General features: G+C 34.2%; 2 protein-coding genes across 4 annotated transcripts in view; one reads left to right on the top strand and one right to left on the bottom strand.

Moving 5' to 3' along the window:
• The window catches only part of LOC123548461 (uncharacterized), a 74,219-nt gene extending 59,643 nt beyond the window's left edge, over positions 1-14,576 (top strand). For 2 of the 3 annotated variants that reach the window (XM_053545692.1, XM_053545693.1), the window contains 5 exons: positions 11,124-11,612; positions 12,214-12,336; positions 12,582-12,832; positions 13,012-13,090; positions 13,561-14,576. In XM_053545692.1, coding sequence (XP_053401667.1) covers positions 11,124-11,612; positions 12,214-12,336; positions 12,582-12,832; positions 13,012-13,090; positions 13,561-13,643 — 1,025 coding nt within the window. In that variant the 3' untranslated portion in view covers positions 13,644-14,576. Of the gene's footprint in view, positions 1-9,760; positions 9,919-11,123; positions 11,613-12,213; positions 12,337-12,581; positions 12,833-13,011; positions 13,091-13,560 lie in introns of those variants that run through there. The other variant, XM_053545694.1, reaches the window with a different exon arrangement.
• On the bottom strand, positions 1,527-6,494 carry LOC128557699 (uncharacterized). The gene is made up of 2 exons (XM_053545688.1): positions 6,372-6,494; positions 1,527-4,017 (listed from the first exon to the last, which is right to left on the bottom strand). The coding sequence occupies exon 2, from the start codon at positions 4,012-4,014 to the stop codon at positions 1,858-1,860; it is 2,157 nt and encodes a 718-aa protein (XP_053401663.1). The 5' UTR covers positions 4,015-4,017; positions 6,372-6,494; the 3' UTR covers positions 1,527-1,857.
• Positions 14,577-14,837: the final 261 nt, after the last annotated feature.

Raw genomic sequence — 14,837 nt, 5'->3', positions numbered from 1 at the left:
AGGACTCCTTTTAGCTATATAAGGATTACAGTATATATTTAAAACGATCTACACCCGCAGTGTAAAAACAATCTTTAATTGCGTATACTTAGTTGCTCCTGGTCGTTTATACGAAAGGTATTCATTATAACAGAAATAAGTGAAGGAAAAAAAATATGTGTCCTCAGTGACGCTAAGACGTACGGGCTGAAGGTTCTAGCGCTATATAATGTAAAATGACAGCAATTTACCGACAAGCGATGTTGTGGAATTGGTTTGTTTGCACTGATACTATGTTCAAGGCCGTCGCGGACGGACCGGCCGGCCACTTTTTTGGCCAAACATAATATCGGCCGTCATCGGCCGTACCAGCTTTTTTGCATTAAATTTCATCTTTTCCTTTGATTAAAAGTGCCGAAATATTGCCTTCTTAATGTAATTATCTTCTGTCATGATTGCCCGCGGGTGTGTCATAGTAGTCACTGTATGGGGTATTCAAACACTGAAATTCCGTACTTGTCACCGTAATGAACAGTTGAGTTGACTAGGCGATTTCTCATATTTTACAATATGACACTGATACTAAGCGTTAATCAACAAAGAATAAAGGGAAATGACCGTTTTGAATTGTATGAATTCAACATATAAAATCTGCACATAAATTTTACAGAAATTCAAATGTAATACGCCAAGCGAAAGACAAAACAGGTAAAGCGTGTTCCAAAATATTTAGCGGTCACTGTATTAGTTAATAAGTGCAAATAAGAAAATACACTCATTTGTATATTAAAAATAATGACCTGATGCACTCAAACCTATTAAAGGTATCAGTCAAAGTAATTTGTGTAAGTCAAGTAAGAAAAAATATACACAATATGCATTATCAATAAGTAATCCAAACTTTCTTGATTATATAATTACGGAGAATGACAATCAACAATTTTTATTCAATTACGCTTTTCGCCATTAGCGATTTCGACACTTACTGACTGGTATGGATCGGACAGAGTACCTTGGAGTAGACTGTTAAAAAAGAGCAATCAATGACGGTGAATAAGTCTTGCAGTAATTCACTGATTATCTCTCTTTGTAAACGAATATCTCCTGTACATTCGTTTGTGTTAACTATTTATATACTGATTCCACCATACTATTAAAAGAACTCGTTCACACTTTTAGGAGAACTTTTTCTCTCTTAAAATTGCTGAAATGTGGGTGCTGTGCTATATAGTGACCACTGGTGCAAACTTATACGAATAAATGACCAAATATAACCGCAAAAATCAGTAGTCTTCTTGGTTTTTACCAAACGTAACTCTTATTTTCACTCACGTTTTCATATTCCATGACATAGTATACGTTTTATGCCAAACTTGGCGGAAATGAACATGCTGTAAATGTCACCTAAGATTTATGTGGGCGAGTAGCTTTAAAGTATTATGTTCTTCATAATCGTTAGCGTAAGCAGGAGGATTGGATTGCAATGTTTAGAAATACGAACTTAGTCATCTCAATTATGCATGATAATTAAGCAAAAGTGCGTCACAATTCAATACTAGAAGTCATTCAGATATAAAATTCCAAATAAAAACTTGTACCTAAAATTTTATCTATGTAATATGTTTGTGGTAAACAGGTAAAATAAATGTAGAATATATTTCTTGGTAGGTATTTGAATCAGTCTGATATAAATAAAACCAAAAACAAACATGTATACAGTAATTTATTGTATTACAGATACATTTATATCTACAGGCATTGTCTATGTTTCATTTTGCTGATGTTGCACTTCAGTCAAATGATATATCATTCATTCAATGATTTATCATTCATGCAATGATTTATTATTCTTTTTTGTATTAAGTCATTGAGATCTCTTTATATGTATATTATTCTGATAATTCCATTCGGGTATGCCTTTTGCAACCTATTGATATGGTGGTTGGCAGCATTATTTGTGGGAAATACACTCCTTGATATCATGTATCCTTCACAGGCTTTATCTGGTCTGCCCTCCATCTCCCATACATGTCCAAATAGGTTAATTGCAGTTTCATAGTGACCGCAGCCGTTATATTCCGCAATATAAGCTTTGAAGTTTTCAAATGCCATATTTTGCAATTCTTGTTTTTCAAGCTTATAGAATGTTAAATATTGCAGGTAGTAAAGCAGTGGAAGCGGATCAACAACGGCCATATCCATCCAACTATTTCTGAAACTTCTTTGTCGTGCATCATTTCCTGTTCTGGTTCTGTACATTTCACACACCAAATGTCCTGGTGTACAGTGTTGTTCATGTCGTAGGAATCTAACACAAAATGCAATGCATTTTCGTTTTAATTCGTCAAACTGTAACTCTAATGCTTGTTCACAGAAGGCGCCGGACGGCTGTTTATCATCCCTAAGACAGCCGCATATCTGCACCACGTTGTTATTGAAATCTCTTTCAACTGAGTGTAAAATATTTGCAGCAATTTGAAAACTACCTTGACAGTAATAGAATGAGGCTAATTTTAGCCTATTTGTGGTCAGATCTATGTCCATTGACAACTCAAACAATCCGGCTGCTTCAGCTGTGAGAGGTATGCTTTTATTCACACACATGGCTGCTAGTAGGGATGCAAGAGTTGCACAAAGATATTTGATGATATATGTAGAAGAAATAGATTTGATATGATCCGCATCTCTTACCTGTCTCTCCAAAAACTGTATGGCCGATATAATTTCCTGCACCGCTTCATCATATTGTGCCTTTTTTGTATTGATGTCACTGAGAAAATGACCAACTGAATATGTCAGTTGCTTACAAGGGCCAGCTGCCAGTTTACCTGCAATTTTACAATGAATTTTATATCTTGATTTGAATTTTGCACTCATTAATATGTCCCCAGATGCAAGAGCTCTTAATCTGTCACCAAAACAATCCATCTGAATGGCCAGTAGGCATTGAAAATTGTCTCGCATCATTTCTGAAATTACCTGCGTCAGTTTACTAATGTCTTGGAAGGAAAGTTTACCGACAAACAGATTAACTCCTTTAATTGTAAAATGTGGACAATAACCATACTCAAGCCATCGTAATATTGTCCTAAGGCAACATGTAAGACATTCAAGCAAATTATTTTCCCTCCAGATACTCGCTGGATATTCCTCTATAGTGTAAAGCAACGCTGTTTTACAATGATAACTGCTGAACCGATTGGCTACAATTGGTTTCAGAAATGTTGACTTTATTATTTTCAACATCACGTACGTTTTCAGTTGGATTAAGCTGAGTTCAAACATGCATAATCTTTCAATCATCGAAGTTGAAAATCTCCATTCTTCCTTTGCATTCGCACTTTCAGAATAACCAACGGGAACAACAAAGGTCCCATATTCTTGTGCTTTTAGTAGCAGTTCCTCAGTTAACCATCGTTCGGCCCTTGGTCTGCGTTGCCAATAGAGGCATTCATCTGGAAGCTTTGCACAGTGAAATGCGTGCACATAATCAAACCGTTCGTTGGAAGCATCATTCACTGCAGGACCGTGTTTGATAAAGGTAATACCAGCTTGATCAAACACTTCTCTAGAAGTAGTGTCAAAGTATGTGTTTTGAAGCAAAACGCGGCCGTCGTTATCAACAGCAGTATCGTGTAAAATTAGTCCACTAAATGGCTCAGGAAAGTCAAACCGGATTATCTGTAAACTGCAATGCTGAGGTGGTGATGTTTCATTCTTTATCACTAAGTAGTTGTTTACGTCTTGAGTCCAATCATGCATTGCCAGTATAACTGGTTGTTCATGACAAAACAAGGAGTCGACATCGGATTTCATTTCTAGCGTTGTACTACCCTCGCTCTGAGAGCCAAAATGAAATGTATCTGTGGTAGAGATTCCTTTTCCTACCGTTTGTCCCCTCATTGTGTCTAGTGTCTCACGAAGAAGGAAAGTGTGTCTTCTCTTTTGGACCATACGCCTGGTTATGCCGATGTCCTCCAAAACACTAGAAAGTTTGAGCGATATGGAACCAGAGAATTCACAATAGGATACCATTTTCTGAAATGAATACAATTTGACAATTTTATTTCAAAAATAAAAAAGTCTCCGTACTGTTATTATTTTAATATTTAGTATTTTAATGAATTATACATTTTTCTAAACTATCATGGAGAATGATTTCTGAAATTATGAGAATAAAGAAACAATAAAATTATTCATCATACAGTTCTAAAATTTCTCTCCGCACGTTAAATTAATATAGATATAATCATTAAGTCCATGTTAAACTAATTAATAACACGGTTAATTATTTTATATATACTGACTTTATTATAATGGTAGAAACTTGATCAGAAAATTTTTGAGTAATCACTAAGCATATTATTTTATTTTGCTTGCATTTCTGATCTATTTTACCAGAAACACGGCTCCGACAGGGACCTCCGTAGCCTACTGAATAAGTTCGCTGACTTCATATCACTTGCCACTACTCCTTTCATACGAGGAGGCCATCCATTTGTCATGCGGGAGGGTCAATGGTTCTACCTGCCAATACCTAAACTGATATGCGGACAGACACTTTGGGTCATCCTCCTACATAAAAAGCTGGAAAGTTCCCAAACGTCCTAAAAACTGTTACAGTACTTAAAACACATCAACATGCTGTGAAAGTACTGCATGTATACATTAAATGGTTTTCCTGGCGTCGTTTTAACATCAGTTTCTACCTTTTATTTTGAAAAGCTACACACTATGTACCTGGATAATCTTGACTCTGTTCAGCGACCCTGACTCAGTTCCAACATGGCGGATGTAAAGCCGATACAACTTTGTTTTCTATATAATTTCGATGTATAAAGGTACGTTTCGGTTTTATCTGTCTCCATTGATCAAGTGTGTATTTATTTCAATATGTATCATGTTAGATATATTAACCCTTGTGTTTTCAGGTGGAATACTGACGAACAACGCAAAATATTCAATGATTATTTTTTTAATAAATCTTAAAAAAATACTTATTTATATGCTTTTGTTGCCCCTACTATTTTGTTGTTTGGAAGCAAAAATGTACTGCTTTATAGGCCCGTTTACACTATGTTGTTAGCCAACTGCATATTGACACAATGCACGTTCAAATGTCCTGACAGCGAGGAAAGGGATAAAAACCTAATTTCGAGTTGATAATAACCGAATTCAGTTTACATGAGGAATAGATAAAAACCTAACTTATACAAATCGTGGGAAGAATAAACACCTAACTGACATATTCTATAGAAATGAATGAGTTCACATGTACATGGTCTGATTATTGTACACATTACTTTACTTTATAAGAGGTATCGTCTTCAAACTTTGTCATTAATTTTACAAGATGTTATATGTACGCCCATTAAAGTAATATATTTTAAATAATATTAATGTTATGCAGATAGCAATGTTTGCAAAAATCTGGATAAACCCTCGAAAATAATTCAATATATAATTAAAAATAATTTATATCAAAGCACATAATTATATAACGATAAAAGAAATTATTTCATACCACAGATGTTAGAAGTCCTGTGACCCCAAAACCCTCTGTCTGTCTGTTTGTCTGTCCCTCTCTCTCTCTCCCTCTTTCACCGTTTCAAAAGAATAGCGTGTGTTTCAAATCTTGTATATCGTATAGCATAAGAGATTTTATAGAAGTACTAATGGAATATTTTGATATTGTTTAAATGGGATTAGATTTATGATTAGTTATTAACTATAATAATATGACATTTTTCAGACGGTTAGTAGGAGAGAAGAGTGAGGGATGCATAGACTGACAGGTGTGGGTGGGTCACAGAACTTCGAGCATCTATGGTTCATACATGAAGCACTTACGAACAGCTATGTCTTCATTTGGTTAGGTATTTATCCGTTTTAAGTTCGTATTTATCCAGCACTGTTTCCTATACCAGTCAAGAATTATCCTCAAATCCGAACCCATCTCATAATCTATACAGTTTTTAAGCTATAAAAATGAATTTCAAACTTTGATACTGTTACACATTATCATAGAGATGTTTATTGAACTAATACAGTTGATAAGTAAGGTATTACTGCATTTTCTGGTACTTTAAAACGGTTGGAAACATAAAAAAAAATGTTCATTTTGAAGACTTTATTGGGTACATTTTAACGAATTCCAGCGACATAAAGTGATTTGTCGAACAAAATATTTAGTACACAAACAGGATATTATGGCTATTAGAAGTTTTACGCTAACATTGGACACACACACAAAAACATGAAAAAAGACAAGAAAATTAACTACATATATCGTCTTTCCGTCAGCCATGTTGGCATTGAATCAGGGACGCTGAACAGAGTCGAGATTATCCGGGTACATACTGTGATCTAAGACATGAAAAAATATGGCCTACCTTGCAACCTGGTTATCCTTTTAACGTTCTAGTATGGAGCTTAACAGTCAAAGGTAAAATGACTGGTCCGATTCCTTTCAAGAGCAAAACGTTTCAAGTATTCAAAATTATAAATAACCGCCCGATGTTTATTTGACCTATAAAGTCAGTTAACCACATCTCGCAATTTATAAATATTTTATTACAATCGATATATAGGTTTTCAGTGTATAGTTCAGTTTAAGATCAGCGATGTTTTTGTACTTTTAATAATGGAATGGTCCGTTTTTTAGGTAAACGTTATTCAATACGATAGTGGTTCTTTCCTAAAAAAGGTTAAGTAAATCATGCTGACTTCCCTAATCGACAGACGAGTATATTAATTGAACTTCAAATTATACATTTAACTACTATGCCCCAACGATAACGTGATGTTTACAAACATTACTATAATAGATATAAATGAAGCATAGGGAATTCAATATTTGTGTAACTTGTCAAAATCTAAATACTTTGGTTTTCGTACCAGTTACAATGAAGCATGTTCATAATATCTTTGTCCGTGTGAGTTCGAAACTAAGCGACGGCAGTTAATGTTTGTTTTATTTTTTGCAAAAATAATATAGACTCCTTCATTTTCTCTATGACACAACGACAGAGAAATATATGAAGCAAATAAGGCTGAGAAAAGTTTATTATCATATCAAAAATGCATGTACTAAGCATAAAAATAGAAAGTAAATATGTAAAGTCCTATATGCAAATACAAACCATCAAAGAAGGAAACGAAAAATATGGGAATAGAATTAAAAACGGATAGGAAAGAAAAAAAAAAAGAAAATTATCCGAAAAAAAATCGTCATGAGGATTCGAACTCGTACAAAACGATTTGGTGATTTGCTATTGGTATTTGCATTTAACCCGACTGAGATATTTTGTCATGCATTTAGTGGATAGTTTATTGAAACAAATACTGTTATTTACTTGTCAAATATTGTTATTTTATCTGTTATCATGAAATGGACGCGTCGTCGCGTTTGCATGGGAATCACGTTATCAGTAGGATTAGTACAATGTATTCAGTCAATAATAACATGTAGTGTTTTCTTGTTCTCCGCCTGGTTGGTTGACGGAGTTTACTGCAAATACATTTATTTTGACTGAAAGGGAAAACGTATTAAATCTATGAGAATATCCTTTGGAAGCAAAGACGGAAGCCAAGAAAATACATAACAGACTGGATTAGATAAGGTCTGTTCATGATAGGTAATGAACTGTGCAACACCATTCACGCCCCCTATACAATCGAAATAACAAATTCGCAAGTGTGATTTATGGTAGAATAACCAGAGTTTTTCGTTCTTATGCGAAACAATATATCACGGCCTTCGTGATATATTTTTACGCATAAGAACTCAAAATACGGGTTATTCTACGATAAACCACATTTGGGAACTTATTATTTCTTAAATATCAAATGACAACACCCAAAGAAACAAGAAATACATAATGACACCCAAGCAAGGGAATTTTACCTTCACCATCTAGCATTTAAAAATGCTGCCATGAAGGTTGATCAAATCAGAAGGAAAAACAAATCATTTAATGCTTGCTTTAGGATCTATGAAAATCTCAGCAGACTCAGGTTGATCAGTCTGTCCGCGAGAGGCAATAAAAATTGCAACTTCCTGGCAAGCAACGGTTAAAGTGGAAAAACATATAATGGACAGTTGTATGATACATTCAAAGGGTGCTCCGATACACTTTAATATACACATCATTGTTTCACATACCTTTTTAACGTGAATAGCTTAACTGCTGCCGTAACAATGTCACCCCATTGCTTAATACCTCTTTTGGAATGTTTTATAATAACGGGAATTTATATCGTCGCTAATGTAAAGGAGTCGGTAATTTAAAATATTAGATTTTTTAAAACAAATAGTTTTTGTTCACCTGCGGTTAAATAAAAATTGAATGTAAACAGGATATTTATATACAAATATTTACTACGACTTCAATATCGGGTGTAACTGCAATATTTTGAAGTGTTTATCATGATAAACATAGGTTCTTGCGAGATATGACATTATATTAGAATGGCATAGCAGTGTGTATATAACAAATTGCTATAATAGCTATAAAAAGAAGAAGCTATTATATATATTAAATGAATTACCTTAAGAAATAATATATCCACAGTGATATGTCGTTTAATAAAATCGTTGTTTGGAGTTTAGATGCGAAGGAATTATATTACGAAGTCGCAGCATCATTAATTGTATTTGCTGGATAATTTTTGCGACTTTGTAAATCATCGGGGATACATCAAATAAAATACAAAATATTCAAATTACGGAAATGTTTGTTGTTAGTTTTCCATCAAACAATGTCTGATATTCCTTTAACTTTCCTGAAAATTTCACGGAATTATCTTCGGTAGCTTTAAAATTACAGCGTAAAGGCTAGTGATAGCGTTAGAAAAGTTGTTAGGTGTATGCTTAGATGTTTTTGTATTGTTGTTTGAATGCTATAAATTACAAAATTCATCTATAAAGAGACCCGCAGTTCCCCTCTTGACTTATACACAGACACATCCAAGGAACAACTGCCACGGCCATGAACTGCTTACACTCTACTTTTTATTTAAAACTATAATAACATAATAAAATTAAAAGCAAATTTTCATTTAAGACATTAAAAACCGCTGATACATTAAATATTGTTTATTTAAAAACCGCATTCATTATTTACGTTCGCGTTGTCACGTACACCCATGTTTACAAGACATTTTATTATTCTAGATTGATCTCTATGAGGTGGGTTTATATATAGATATATCATAAAGATTATGCTAATGTAACACGTGACTTTGTTTTAAATTTTATAATACCCCGAGGTCGTTTGTTGTCATTATCAGTCAGGATGTCGGCCAACAGCGTTGCCCTTTTCACATCTCTGCTGGTTATATCAAGGGCGTTTGGGACTGCAGGTAAAAATCGTTTTATTACTAGATTTAACGTGTTCAGTGGATATTAAACGGTGCTATTTCAATTTGTACACAATTATTTCAAACAATCGTTGAACGATTTTTAGATATTCTTTTTGTATGATATTTTTCTATTAAAATACACCTGAATGCAAGTTGACAGTTAGTTTATGCATTGTCAATTATTTGTATTTCTTTGCTTGCTTTCAGGGATGTGCTATCCTCTAAACACCAGTGTGAAAGAACGTCGTCTTCTCGAACGACGGATAATCAAGCCCGTCACAAAGAACGGGGAATTCACACTTGGATAAAGTTCTTGCTGTTATATCAAGAAACTCTGTTGTATTGGAATAAACTTATTTAAACATTACAAACAGTTCATACATCTAGTGGCGTAGAAACAGGCATAATGTTAGTGTGCAGTTCAAATATTGTTAATATACAGCTGGATTATACTCATTAAATGTGGAATAATAAAACAAATTATAGACAATTAAAAACGCGTTCACTTCTGTGAGCTACGACATAGAAACATTAATACTGACGTCAAACTTGACATAACTGTACCATACACAGAAGGTGAGGGAACCACAAGAGTTAATATAGTAGCATTTTGAATGTAGATGTAAATAGGGTAGATGAATGTCAGTCATATGAAGTCATTCTATATATTTCTTATTCCTTAATACATATGCCTGGCGTAAAAGCTCTGATCGACTAAATTTACATTTTCTGTACTGTCCGTCGAAGAAATTATCATTTTAGACAATTATTAATGTCGTGTGCATTGTCATAGTTGTTTCCTCTATCGTGCCTTTGCAGTCACGGATATAACCTTTGTTTCCATTGTTATTTTTAAGAAATACTATGTGTATGGTCACATATACGTATTTCAGTCAGAAAAGGAAAACGCCTACTTGCTGGTCAAATGCGTTGGTGTTTTAGGAGGATTAAAAGGGGATGGTTGTTTACTTCAGTCAGTCTTTGTTTTGAAGTTCATATCACGATTTTATTTGCGCATTAATTACGAAAATGCTTTGATCAGACGTAAATTCCGTCAAAATAAATAAACCATTTTTAAATTCCATTTGACTACTTAAAAACGGGCAGGAAATTAATTTTATCTGAGGTTTAATGTCATCGAAATGTAGGTAACATATACCCTGGCTTGGGTAAAATCAATAAAGCTCGTTCTAAATTATGACATTCTGGAAACCCAGTTATATATGTAGTATTTTCATTTACAAGTATAAACAATTAGTCATGAAAAAATTGGGTGTTTCCGGAGAGGGACAAAGGGAAATTATACGCAAATATATTGTTTTGAAAAGATTTCTCTGGAAAATAATCTGCGCCAAAATAGTTTTAAACATTGCCTGTGAACGTTTATAATGCTTTGGTTTTCTAAAGTTAATGTACATAAAGGCTAGCTCACATCTTATTAGCATATATGTGAAACTAAATACATGCAAGTGATTTTGGTTAAGATTTTTCAAAATTATTTTGATTCAGTGAGAAACTGGGTTGAGAAACGACATGTTCATCACCTGTTTCGTTTATAGTGATTAAATTCAAAGCTCATAGCAAGCATTAGATCCTATGCCTGAAACAGATGATCCCAAAATTCAATTATTATCAAACAAAACCACATATATATGATCAAAGATTTCTTTCCAAATTTCAGAAAGGAATATCAGGGTATCCAGAAATACCAGCAGGTAAAATGTATAAAATAGTTTTCATTCTCTTCTTTCTTTAAAATGGGCATGTTTTTACTTTTTTAGGATGTGACAAGGTAACTAGTGTTTTCGAAATAGATTTGACAGTGGGTGTGACAGGAGAACAGAGGCAACGTATGATTCAAATGGCTAGCCGTGTGGCGTCCGATCTTCCAGCTGGTAGCAATAAAAACTTCTCATTTATCGCTGATAGAAACATAAACGTTAAGACGCTGGATACTGTCGCTTTAGATGTGTCTAACACATACAGTGACAAGATCACAGCATCCGCAATAGAAACAGGAATTTCAGACGCTTTTCCCATTGGTAGGTTCAAGATGAACGCAGAGATAGTGTATCTGCTTCTTAGTGATTCAACATCAGTTGATATACCACCTATCCTGCTGAGAAAGAAAACATTCGTCATTGTGTTTGGTGTATCTATTCCATCCAGTTTAAGGAGAGTTGCAAGCAGTAACAGTCACATTCACTTGGTGCGGAACGATGATGAAATTGCTAGTGTTGCAGAACGTATTCGAGATCAGACATGTTTAGGTAGAGAAAGATTTTATCACACCAATCGTGTATTCGTTCATTTTAAGCTCGACTGTTCGAAGATAAATAACGCTATTATACTCGAAGTTTCATGCTAAGCTCCTCAATTTCACAACTAATATATCTTCTAAACTACTGGCCCTATTATTGTTGAATTTACATCGCAAGGGGCAGTCATCTAGTAGTTCAGGGTCAGCTAATTTATCTTACAAGTGTGTGTATGCTGTTTTATAATCCCTTATCGCCCCCGCACACACACTTCTACCCTCCGATACCCTCGTACGTCCGCATCTATCCCACTAACCAGCCGGCCCCAATACACCTACCAAAAATCTTTTTAAGTCTTCCATACTTGGTTAAACTTAACAATATCTTGGAAAACATTTTTGAATACTCAGCGCGCTTTCTGTCTGCCAGATTTTGTTCAAATTTAAAAAGTTTAACACTAAATAATCTTATTTTATTCAAATCTTTAGATAAATAATTGACAAATATCGACTTTTTTATTTCATTTCAAGAATTTACATTAGACAGAAGAAATTCTGTTCCCTTGAATAATGAAGTTGTCATTCTAGAAATAAAAGTAACTCATTTTCTTCAGATTCAAGGTATGTTTGTGATGTTGACATGTACAAAGAAAATAGAAGATATTCTAGTTGTAAAGACTGCTACAATGTCTGTTCACAGAGGAAAATCAGAGACACTGGATGTCCGCGCTGTCCATGTAAGTCGTATAGGTTTTCTTTGAACATTCATTGAACTGTTATAGCATTTGTGTTCTCGCCAAGCAGCTAGTCTGGTTGATACTGGCAAGGTTTACAAAGACTTATAAAGACAATTACACAAGTAGTCTTTTTGAACGTGCTGTAGTTTTATTTCTTCTGTTGGATATTCGATTTTTGAGTTTATATCAATAAATGTCAATGCCTTCTCAACACGTTTGTCAAGGTATTTGCTCTCATTCATCAGATATGCGGCTACAACCAAAGGTACTGGAAGTAATTAGTGCCCCTGGTAAAGATGAACATGTACCCGTTACGTACATCAAGGACAATAAGAACAGTGTCGCAATGGCCATAGTCTTATCACTTGTCACAGTATGTGCGGTCAATGGTGCTCTCACAGTGTATATATGTCATCGCAGACAGGTAGCTTGCTTCGGCCAACACCCCGGAAACAGGATCCCTGAAGGCGTAGCAGTTGTTGAAGTCGGACAAGAGGTGCTATTGTCTATTTTCTTAGTTAGTTTTGGAAAATAGAAGAAACAAAAATAAATTTTAATGTATATTCGTAAGATATAATCAATACATGATGATAATCTGTGATAATTTAATTGACTTTAATAAATAATCATAGAACAATATATCTATAATTATTTACTCGTGTCTATGTTTTCAAGGATCAACACGCTGCAGCGAATGCCAATGATATTCCTCTACTACCTGTTGACCCGCTTCAGCCACAGTTGGAACACGAAGGTGAGTTAATAACAAAATTGATGAACGTAACTTTGTTGACAATTTTGTAGCTCAAATCGTTACATAATTTCATCTAATGCTTAACTGTATAATGGAGTACCGGTGTCTTCGGAATTCAATTTCCAGATCTGTCTTCTTTTGATTGTAAAAGATCATTGCATATACAAAAACATATTTTCCTTTTTAATCTAACAGCTTGGTAGGAATAGATAATAATTCAAACTTTAGAATATAGATAAAGCTTATTTGCTTTGCATTTCATATCTAGTTTAAATAAGCTTAGCATTTCATTTTTAGTTTTGATATTTTATGTATATAACATACTGATAAGGTTATTGTCAATAACAAGCATAGCCAGTTGTTCTTATATAAATATAGCTGTTATCTATTTTGTCATGTTCTGATATTGTTTTAATAATACGAAATGCATAAGCGAAGTTGTTAAAGAAGGCGTTTGTCTTTCGTTTTAGACGGACATGCAGTTGGCAGACAAGGCTATGTCAATCTCCGTCATAGTCACAGTGGTTGTGGTGCAGAGGAAACTTATCTGTAGCTTCATCCTGTACATATATTTACATAGCTCAGCAGTAGCATTCTCTAAAACTGACCCGTTTATTCAACAATGGTTTCATAGTCTCTCCTGTACAAAACTGTGACGATACAGTCGTTCAAAGTACCACAGTTGTCTCAACAAATTCTTGCTATTTTTTTATCTTTGAGAAATTACGTGTATCTGTTTTCTAGCAAAAGTATCATAATTATGCTTATAAAATGCTTATAAAACCCTGCGTCTACAGTGAAAAGTCTGCGCTTCTGTCCACACGTAACACGAAGACGTGGGGCCAGTTATGTATGCATTTTGTTGATGTAGTTAGTGAAATTACCTGTAACCGCAGGTATTCATTAGAGACTGTTAGAATAGTTTTAAATGGCAAAATATTCACTAAAGCCAGGATGTGTCGGCGACGAAATTACAGAACAAATTTGTTTTCTTCTTAAAACTGTCAGCTTTAGAACAATTTTGCCTTGGGGCATTTTAAAGGTTTCCGACTTGTTCAGCCGAAGATCCTGCATGTTGAAGGTAAGGAGAAGTTGAGTAGTTTCCATTATCTATAACTATAAACAAAGTTGGGTTTTCATTCAAAAACAAGTCAAAGGGAATCGGGTATAATTTACTGACTTTAAAACATATGAGACTTCTTACCAAATCTTAAAGTGTGTTTAAATATTTTATGTGTAGCCTAATTTCAAGAAAAAGTTACTTGTTGATGCTAGTGTCTATGTAAATATGATAGAGATGCAGCCAAGTGCTTGTCAATGACGAGATAATGGGACTACTCTCCATGTTGATCTCCGAGATGCTACAATTTATTATATTCATGAATACATTGTCGTCTTCTGTGCATTTCAAGCGAATGCTGTGGAAGACTTATTATATTATTTTCTATCAAAATATAACAAATAAAATAAGATAAGGAAACAAAAAGCTCTTTGTGTTTTATTGTCTTTTGTACACGGTATGCTTGAGCAGATCTGAAAAAAACATATATGTTTAGTGCAGATCTTCTTTCACTTCCACTTTATGTCAAAACACTACACTCATCTGAGTGTACCAGTCCTTGAAACACATTTATTATATTCTAAGCTATCATTTGTAATGATGTTTGACAGCCTATTTGGTTGTATATCAAATCATCTATTCCTAGTAAATCGGTCCCGAAAGTTTGGACAACCAACTATATCTTCA

The sequence above is a fragment of the Mercenaria mercenaria genome, chromosome 6, assembly GCF_021730395.1.
Source record: "Mercenaria mercenaria strain notata chromosome 6, MADL_Memer_1, whole genome shotgun sequence".
Lineage (NCBI taxonomy): Eukaryota > Metazoa > Mollusca > Bivalvia > Venerida > Veneridae > Mercenaria > Mercenaria mercenaria.
The sequence above is the reverse complement of the archived record's forward strand: the minus strand, read 5'-3'. Positions and strand labels throughout refer to the sequence as shown.

Excerpts from the sequence above, each read along its gene's own strand:
- LOC128557699 (XM_053545688.1), bottom strand. The coding sequence starts at position 4,014 with ATGGTATCCTATTGTGAATTCTCTGGTTCCATATCGCTCAAACTTTCT.